The sequence below is a fragment of the Danio rerio genome, chromosome 7 (genome assembly GCF_052040795.2).
Source record: "Danio rerio strain M-AB ecotype USA chromosome 7, GRCz13ab, whole genome shotgun sequence".
Classification (NCBI taxonomy): domain Eukaryota; kingdom Metazoa; phylum Chordata; class Actinopteri; order Cypriniformes; family Danionidae; genus Danio; species Danio rerio.
In genome coordinates, this window is record NC_141027.1 from 49,660,053 (window position 1) to 49,670,231 (window position 10,179).

The 10,179-nt window shown below is 39.4% G+C and overlaps 1 protein-coding gene across 15 annotated transcripts in view; it reads left to right on the plus strand.

Annotated features, from left to right (window-relative positions):
- Window positions 1-9,719, plus strand: part of acana (aggrecan a) — a 52,156-nt gene extending 42,437 nt beyond the window's left edge. For 4 of the 15 annotated variants that reach the window (XM_087261746.1, XM_087261745.1, XM_087261744.1 and 1 more), the window contains 8 exons: window positions 619-2,313; window positions 2,412-2,525; window positions 3,250-3,363; window positions 4,516-4,674; window positions 4,759-4,841; window positions 6,801-6,945; window positions 7,024-7,206; window positions 8,061-9,719. In XM_087261746.1, coding sequence (XP_087117872.1) covers window positions 619-2,313; window positions 2,412-2,525; window positions 3,250-3,363; window positions 4,516-4,674; window positions 4,759-4,841; window positions 6,801-6,945; window positions 7,024-7,206; window positions 8,061-8,137 — 2,570 coding nt within the window. In that variant the 3' untranslated portion in view covers window positions 8,138-9,719. Of the gene's footprint in view, window positions 1-618; window positions 2,314-2,411; window positions 2,526-2,853; window positions 2,903-3,249; window positions 3,364-4,515; window positions 4,675-4,758; window positions 4,842-6,800; window positions 6,946-7,023; window positions 7,207-8,060 lie in introns of all 15 variants that reach the window. The other 11 variants (XM_087261752.1, XM_087261751.1, XM_087261750.1 and 8 more) reach the window with 5 other exon arrangements.
- The last annotated feature ends 460 nt before the right edge of the window (window positions 9,720-10,179 follow it).

Consider the following 10,179-nt stretch of genomic DNA (forward strand, 5'->3'; position numbering starts at 1 on the left):
ATGAGTCAGGAAGAATTAAACCACTCAGTTACAGTTTAAGTCACGAATAGATTGCTATTAATGAGCCAAAACAACTTTTAAACAAATAGGACCAGTGTTAAAAAGCTACTGTTGCCCAATGCTACCCATTTTGTGCCTGTGTTGTTAGTAGATTACACTCATTGAAATTCAAAATTGTTCTGGACTGAAATCTTTCAAATAACATGCTCAAGACCAATGGGAGCTGATTGATATACATCTTATGTTTTCATCAACCAACATCTGGCAACAAGATTGAGTAATGGTTCCCATTTCAGATGTGAGGGATGCTGGATAATGTAGATCATGAGGAAGTTAACTAAGGTGAATCCATGACAGTCATACATTAACTACAAGATACAGTATGCACAATAGAAGCATGAATTCATATACATTAGTGCAGATGTATTGTAAAGTGTCAACAGCTACCATTTAAGCCATGGTATAAAATGTATTTAATTTAAATAATTTTTATTAAATTAATAAATGAGACAAAAACTATTCATGTCACTGACTCATGTTTCATTTTATCAGCTTATTATACACGAGTCTACATTTTTTTGTGATGTTCCTTACGATTCTGTAAATCTGTTTGCTCAGAAGGTACCCCTATCATTGCTCCCAGTCCTACAGAACCTTCTGGAACTGAGGAATCTGTGGCCAGCAGTTCTGGCGATCTGTTGAGCAGTGGCAGTGGGGATCAGCCAAGTGGGTCATCCGTTTCAAGTGGTGACTCCTCCGGGACAAGTAGCACTGATGATCTTTTGACAAGTGGGAGCGGGGATCAGAGTGGAAGTGGCTCATCTGTTACAAGTGGAGACTATTCTGGAGCCAGTGGCACAGACAGTCTGTTCAGTAGTGGCAGTGGCGATCGGTCGAGTGGGTCATTCAGTTCCAGTGGAGACTTCTCTGGAGCCAGTGGGACTGATGATTTGTTGGGCAGTGGGAGTGGGGAACAGCCAAGTGGGTCATTTGTGTCAAGCGGAGACTTCTCTGGGGCCAGTGGAAGTGGGGATATGTCAAGTGGTTCTGGAAGCTCTTCAGGATCTGGTAGTGGTTTAGATATCTTAGTGACTTTTTCAGGGATTGACACAGTTTTTTCAGGAGTTGGATCAACTTCAGGGCAACTTGAGGAGGCTGGGGAGGGAAGCACTGAGATTCTTACATTCCAATTAGATCAAATCTCTGGATCTGGATCGGGATTAGGCAGTGGGTCAGGGTACAGCTCTGAAGAAAGTGGATCTACCTCAGACCTTTCCAGCAGCTCAGGAGAGAGTGGTGAGAGTGGAGATCTTTCTGGCATCTCCTCAGGATCAGGGTTCAGTGAGGAGTCCTCAGGATTCAGTGGTTTTGCATCAGGTATTTTTCCCTCTGGTGGATCCAGTGACATTTCATTCATTGATGGCAGTGGAATCATCATGGTGGACAGGCCGTGGATGAAGATATCTTCATTTTTAACAGAACAAGAGCTGGGTAGTGGTCAAGTCGATTTCAGTGGATCAGGACTTTTCTCAGGGTCTGGGGTGAGTGGTGATATCTCTGGCTTAAGTGGTGAAATCTCTGGATCGAGTGGTGATAGTTCAGGTATAAGTAGTGACATTTCAGGAATGAGTGGTGATATCTCAGGAATGAGTGGTGATATCTCAGGAATAAGTGGTGATATTACAGGAATGAGTGGTGATCTCTCTGGTATGAGTAGCAGTGACCACAGTGGCTCAGGGAGTGGTTTAGCATTTTCTGGGGTGACATTTTTGGGGTCAGGCTTCACTGATCTCACAGAACAATCTCGTGAACAGGAAGCTTCTGGACTTGTGTTCTTTGGGTCTGGTGAGGGAAGTGGATTTAGATCTGGAGGCTATGCAATTGAATCAGGGGAACGATCAGGGGACTCGGCTAGTAGTGATGTCATCTTCTTCAGCAATAATGACATGGTGGAAATGTCAAACAAGCCACTTCAAGGAATGGAATTAGGAAGAGGGGAAGTGGAATATAGTGGCACAGTCAGACTGTCCTCAGGGAGTGGAGATGACCAAAGTGTCTTTATAAGCGGGCATGAATGGATCCCAGTCACTGCTAATACACCATCTGTAAAATCCACTGATCCTCCCCCAGCTGAATTATTTGATCAAGGTCCATCAGACCTGTACAGTGATACTGCAGGACACCTAGGTCCTTATTTAAAACCAGAAGAGATCATCAACAATCTTGACGCTGTTCCTTTGGCAGCTTTGTCTTCTACTACAGAAACTGCCTCTTTACAGAGGCCTGCTGTCGTAGAACGACCTGCTGTGAATGGTGAGTTTTCTATTGCATATTATATAATTGAGATGTATGGCCTCTTTACTATATCATTTTTATGTTCTATTTTCTTTTTACCTAAACTACCATAATAGATTATCTTAACCCATGTGAACCAAACCCTTGTGGAGCTGGTGTGTGTTCAGTGAAGGATGGAGTGGGACTTTGTCACTGCCCACCTGGACTGCATGGAGAAGAGTGCCAGTTTGGTGAGTCGGACTGATTTAAAACATAAGTTATATCAAAGAGATTTATAAAGTCACATCAATTATGCTAATTTTTATAGTTTTTTTTTTTATTAATTGTTTTATAGTCTGATATTTGTGGTAAATCTAATCAAATTGTTATCTCAATGTCTCTTGGTTGGCATTTCATTTGTGAATAACTTCACTTCTGTTCAGTTTGCTCATGCCTATGCCCTCACAGCTGATTTCACAGGTTATGTGGCATGTGTGTGGTTAAGTAATTGTACACTTTCTCAGCTCTTGTGTCCAGATGTCTTTTCAGTGACTGTTCACCTGTGTTGTTTTTGTTCAGCTGTGCCTTTGCTGCAGTCTGGTTTAATCAGCACGCCTGCTAACATCTGGTACATGCTCATACTTCTTGTCTATCTTCACATGAATCTGAACTCTGAAATTCTGCTTCTGGTACTGTGTGAGTGCTGATCTGCACCTCTTAAGAGGCTTTCAAACTGATGCCAGATCAGCACTTCTACAGTAACCACAATTGACTCTAATCTCTCTATCAATGTACCACAATTTCCTGAGCGTGACTCTCCTCAGCCTTTCAAAATATTGATGGTATAATTACTCAAGAGATTGGCTTACGGTGTAGAAGCAAGAGTTCTGATTCAATGATGCTCTCTGCTAAGCTTGACCTTCCTCGGGGCATCTTTATAGTTGGCAGCTTTAATTGCTAAACCTTTATTTGCAGAGGTTGATGTATGCCATTCAAACCCTTGCGCCAATGGAGCCACCTGTGTGGAGGTAGAGGACACTTTCAAATGCTTATGTCTGCCCAGCTACGAAGGAGACCGGTGTGAGACTGGTATGAGGCTGCTTCCGCTAATTCTACTAACAGTCTTTCAAAAACATCCTCTAGATGTCACTGTGGTGAATTCAGTGAAACTGTAAGGGTATATTTGTGTGGGTGGTGGGAAACTTTGATGTTTTTTTGGGGAAGTGTGTGTGGGGTCATTCCAGTTGCAGTTGTACAGATACCATTAAATGTAGCAAGAAACTACAACTCTGTAAAGCCTGTATGAAAATACAGCACAACACCGGCGAGTAATCTGTTAAATGTTACTGTGCTTGCATCTTCTGGAATGACTACCGCAGATGACTATCTCATGTGATGTATGAGCTAGTGACGACTTATCATGACGTGTGCGGGAATAGTAGTGGTGTCTCGTCTCTTAGGGGAATATTTTCATCTCTACCCCTCTACATTCTGTTTTAAGAGTCTGTCGTTTATTTTAAGTTTGCATGGAAGTATTTGGTCCAGTAAGTAATATGTTCACCCAGTGATGAAAATCCTGTTATCATTTCCATCTTCAAAACACAAATTAACATTTTAAATAAAACCTGAGCAATTTCTAAAAAGACTATTTCACCAAAAGTTTGAGGCTTCAAAATAATACAAAAATCCATTCCATTTGTAACGTGCTCACAGATCTGCAATTGAGAACTAGACTGTAATAGAGAACTGAACTGGAACAATAATTTTGTTAGTATGCATTTTGAAGCATTTACTTATTGAAACATCTGTGATGTTGATAATTGATTCAACATTTATACTTGCACCTAGAGATCTAGGCAAACACAGACAATCACCAGATTACAGCACTTCACTTCTTGACCAGAAAAGTGCTAATTCAGCTTGTTGAATCTGCAAAAACAAGCTCTGAGGGATGCCAGCAGACACCGACAGGGCAACACACCATTCCAGCAAAATGTCTGGCTGTCTGTCTGTGGCTGCCAGTGCAGTGTGAACTGGGTCTTTATGAATGTCTTTTAAAGTTTTGGTGGAATTAACTTAAGTTTTGGTGGAATAACTTAAATTGTGGAACAGAAGTCAGGTTTTAATTTAATTTGTGTTGCGAGCATGAGTGAAGTCTCACAGGTTTAAAAGACAGACTGAATGACAGATTTGACATTTCTGGGTAGACTAACTTTTGTATGCCATGCGATGTTGCTTCAGATTCACACAGCTGTGAGAAGGGCTGGACTAAGTTTCAGGGCAACTGTTATTTACATTTCTCGAAGAGAGAGACCTGGCTGGATGCTGAGCAACGCTGTCGAGACTTAAATGCTCACCTGGTGAGCATTAACACTCCAGAGGAGCAAGCCTTCGTCAACTGTAAGTGCAGTGCACCTGTGTATATGTATGCTTCCATCAGTGTTACCTTTCTGAATATAAGTAACAACTCGCTTCTTTTAACAGCAAATGCACAAGACTATCAGTGGATTGGACTAAATGATAAAACAGTGGAAAATGACTTCCGCTGGTCAGATGGAACCCAGCTGGTAAGCCTGACTCTTAAAATACTGAAAATGTACTGTTTGGTACCCATTTGGTTATTTTGGTAACCAATTAAGAGCATTCTAGGAAAGGTTTTTTTTTTGTAGCCAAATCTAAACTTTTAGTTCAACATTCCAGAAAGTTGCAAAAAGTTTTCTTAGACAACATAAATGAGTACATTCTGGGAACATTCTCCTAACTAAATTGCACACTTAGTCTGAAATTGAGGCGACGCAGTGGCGCAGTAGGTAGTGCTGTCACCTCACAGCAAGAAGGTCGCTGGTTCGAGCCTCGACTGGCTCAGTTGCCGTTTCTGTGTGGAGTTTGCATGTTCTCCCTGCATTTGTGTGGGTTTCCTCCGGGTGCTTCGGTTTCCCCTAAAGTCCAAAGATATGCGGTACAGGAGAATTGGGTAAGCTAAATTTTTCATAGTGTATGTGTGTGAAGGAGAGTGTTTGATTGTTTCCCAGTGATGGGTTGCGGCTAAAAGGGCATCTGCTGCGTAAAACATATGCTGGATAAGTTAGCGGTTCATTCCGCTGTGGCAAACCCAGATTAATAAAGGGACTAAGCCTTAATAAAGGGACTAAGCCAAAAAGAAAATGAATGAGTCTGAAATTTCATCAAATATGTTGACATGCTACTGAACACATGAGCAACTCAGACTCTCCAAGTACAGTCTAAGTGCATTCTGAAACTTTCTCCTAAAATTAGCTTTTTTTTCTCAGCCTCCTATGCTTATGGGCAGTAAAGGCCATGGAAATAACCCATGGTTATGCGGAATGCAAAAATTAGTACTGTAAAGACAGATGGCAGGTAATTGCAGAACACCATGACTCCATTATCAAACTGAGCCACTGACATCCTGAAAACAACTTTAAATCTCTTGGGAGAGCTCTCTTTGTTAAAGCTTCATTCACACTACTGACGACTCGCATCGGCAAAACAACAAGCGACCATTTATTTTAACAGAGATTGAGCGACTTTCGACGACCTCCATCTACACAAGTGACAGCGACCATTGACGACCAGGTGAACATGTCGAGTGAAGCAACAAAGTTGAGAATCCTTCAGCTTTATCCAAATGAAGAGCGACTTTCTTGAGCGACAGGCAATAGGAGCACCAGTAGAGCTCACGTGATCCACTCTAAGCTCACTCAGAGACCGGTTGTATTCTCCATGCTGCGTCCTCCGTCCTGCTGTGTTTGCAGCAGGTTGCCACCCAGAGCAACAGACAACTACAAAGTCGCTGTTAAGTCTACTAAGGATTGGATGGTACCTGTGGCTCTTAGGGGGGTTTGGGGGGGGGGGGGGGGGGGTTGTGAGAGGGGTTGGGGGGTAGGTAGTTCAGAGTTCAGCTGCAATCGTTGTCAAATGCACCTGTCTTTAATTACCAAGTGGAGTGAAGGAGTCAGATGGTTTAGTTGTTTTTGATCAGGGTTGAAGCTGAACTCTGCAGGAAGGTAGATTTCCAGTAACAGTATTGGGCAGCCCTGCTGTAAGGCATTTTATTTTCTCATAACATAGGCTCCCTTATCTGTCATACTGCTGTTCTTGACATTTTATTATCATCTTACGATTGAATAATAGTAAAAATAATAGTGTGTGAAGGCTGCATCCAGCCATTTGCTAAGAATTTGTTTTTCTTTCTGCAAGCTTAACGTTTAGGTAAAGAGCTGGTAAATTATTACAGCTTAGATTAATGTTTTGTGTCTGATTGTATAGTTTTGTGGCAAGCAGCCATGTACTAACAAGATAATGTACATCTAGTCAGTTGCTGTAGAATAAAGCTTTTCCGTCTGTCAGACCTCATTCTGTAAAAAACAACTGGCTGGTTGTACATTATCCCTTATGTAATAACCAACAGAGAATATTCTGTAAATGTTGTGGGAACCAAAATTGTTAGCTGGGTAATTTGTATTTCTAATGATATTTTTTCATGATTTTTTTCTTGATCTGCTTAGCAATTTGAGAACTGGAGACCAAACCAGCCTGACAATTATTTCAACTCTGAAGAGGATTGCGTTGTGATGATCTGGCATGAAAATGGCCAGTGGAATGACGTGCCCTGCAACTACCATCTGCCTTTTACATGCAAATCAGGTCCAGGTAGGCAGACCACCAAACACAAGAGAACATATGAATCTAGCAAGTGATTGGGTTTGAATTTGACATCCTGTTTTCCAGTGACATGTGATAAACCTCCGAAAGTGGAGAATGCCAAAATGTTTGGAAACAAGAAAGAGCGTTACCAGGTTAATTCTATTATCAGATACCAGTGCAGTGAAAACTTTACACAGCGCCACCCACCTGTGATCCGCTGCATGGCAGACGGACAGTGGGAGAAGCCAAAAGTTCAATGCATACCCAGTAAGATGCCCATGTATTATCAAAAAACAAATCTGCAGTTGTTTGAAAATCTTAAATAATGTTTTATTGTGGTTTGTGTGTGTGTACTTGTTTATGTGATTAACGATAATTATTGATATAAGCAATTCCATGCAAATGTCAACCTTGCCATGAAAAAAAAAAAATTTCACCAAAATACGGAAACCGTTTCTAAGTTTTCGGTGTAATCGAGTATATTACAATACTTTAGAAATACTCAAAAATGCATATGTCAATGTTTTCAAACTATTATATTTGATTAACCAAAGTGACACAAGTGGCAATTTCACATCTGTCACATCCATAACGGAGAGATGTCACATCCATTACGGCACTTTTTCCTCATAAATGCAAAAATATAAAATAAAATCAATCATGGTTGTTCTGTAGTCAACCAACTCTTCTCCTTTTGATTTGCATTCTTTCTTTTGCATTATGCAATTTAAATCACAGAATTTCGACAAAGTATGTTGTATACTGCAAACTCGCAGACGTGTTTGGTCACTTCCATAATGCATGATTATTTCCCTCATTTAAAGTCCAAAACATGTTTACAGATTTATATTTTTCTGGTCCCATAACTCTGTGGTCAGTTGTTCTGGAAAATATGAACAGAAGTTTCTGTATAATGTTAGCATGTGCTTTCTCTGCGAATTTATGTTTTGAGTTTTTACTGGAAAAGTCACATCTATAACGCTGGAATTGCTCATAGATCATATATTTTAGCACTATCCTTTACTAACAGTTATCTCCTTTGCATACGTACTTGTATTTAAACTACATTATTATTTTTCTTCAAAAGTACTGACAAAAGTGTTTCTCGTTTCTTTTTACAGAGGTCAAATTTGGACTTCACGACAAATCTGTTCATCACTCTCATAAAGCTAGAACAGCATTGGAGAAACAACTCTAAGGAGACGTGACAAGCTAGAGATTCACTTTTAACATTAAAATAAGATTTATATTTATTTTTCAAGACACTGAACAAGAAGCCAACACATCTGATTATAAAGTGTTTTTCAAGATAATTTCTGTATATTGCAGATGTCTTTAAGATGGATTAATCCATCCCATTCCAGATGAAAAACATCAAACACCAAAGGAACTAAGACTAACATCATCTTTAAAGAGATCTGTGAATATTTGCAGAATCTTTTCGTTCTGGCCCAGTTAGGGTTTCATTTTAAAAGGCCCCTCTTTGAAGAACACAAACACTTTCTCTGCTAGTACGCTAATTTTAGGTGAATGCACAACGTAATTGTGATGAAATGTGAAGTATTATTTTCATCTGTAGATAATGAAGAGAAGTTATGAACCTAAAAAAGCAGTCATAGCCATAAATCGTATTTATTTTGGAAACCAAACCAGAAAGATTACAAAGACAAGCGGCACAAGGATGTCATTAATTTGTTATGCCTGAGTTCAGACAAAATAATGTGAAATGGGATCTATGTATTGATTTCTCTCAAGATAACACACAGTACATTAATATTTGTCCGGACATGTCCATCTTTTTTTCCTCACAGAAGCCATATGTACTTAAAATCAGAAAGAGGTGGTCAAATCCAGTCAAATTATGAATGTAGGTTAAGCCTAACCGTGAAAATCTACTTGATTGCTAGATGCTATTTGTTGCATAAGACTGTGCAGGGCATAGTACTACATGGGGCAAAAGAAATGACCCTTAATCAGCTAAGAGCTTTAATTTTTTAATAATAGGTCAGATAGAACTGTTAATGACAGGTGCCTTGTGAATATGTTGCTTGTTTCTGTGATGAGACCAGAGGCTGTGCCTCTTCTATCTCAGTTCTTTTATACAGCATAGCTTTATTTTCATCTGATACAGCTGAAACGACGAATGAAGCACGAACTGCAGAAAATGCACAAACATTCCTTGAAACGCATTTTTCCCTATAGCCTACATTTCGAGCTGATTACTCTTTCACATAGAAGATCAATCAAAAGTTTATGAGCTTAATGGACATTAATTCAACTGTAAAAACATGGTAAATCAGTCAGTCAGAACATTTCTAGCAATCTCTAAGGTTGATTTAAAGTGTTTCAGAAACTGTAACACAGCAAATGCAACGCCTTTCTATTAAAACATTCCATAAACATTATTGGTTTGTGTTTTGCCAGCAGTTCGTCGGCAATGAAGGGCAATTACGACTCAAGAGAGGTTATTCATAGTGTACAGGTAATGGAAAGAAAACGGTTTTTACCTCAGCCAGTGCAGACTCAGAAATGTATATTAAAACAGATGATAATGTTTGTTAATTGGGTGGAGTGGAAGGAACGAATTTCTCCGTGGATGAATGGACTCTTTCAGGAAACTGCTGATGCTCTACCTGTTTCTCCCACGTCGCCTAGCGAGCCTTGGAAGAGCCTGACATGCGCAAAAACGGGCTGCCATCTGCTGGTGGCTTCAAAGAATGACAGATACTCTGGTGGTTCGTGACACGTCAGAATAAAAATAAATACATATTTACAAATCACTTATTTTGGATCTGCAGTGACTTGTCTTATAAATATATATACTTTTTAAATACAACCATTGCAAAATCATCCAAGTACTACTATAACAGGACCTAATATTTGAACATAATTAATAATATATTTTTAAAATAATTTATAAAATTAATTTAATTTACTTTAAAAGTCTAAAATTAAATAAACATAGAAGTCATAGATTACTTAGTGATAAACTTTGGCTAGTAATGCACCCTATGACTTTGGGCTAAAGAATGTAATCCCATGCTAAGGATTTTTACTGAAGTTGTGCTTCCTATTTATTAATATTTTGATGAACTTATAAAACTATTCACCTACACTCACACTTCTGAATGTCTTCTTCAGTTTGAGACATGTGCACTAAGAAGCACATAGATAAGATTCGACATGTTTATTAACACAGTTAAAGACAAATGTTTTACAAAAGACAAAAATGCTTCATAC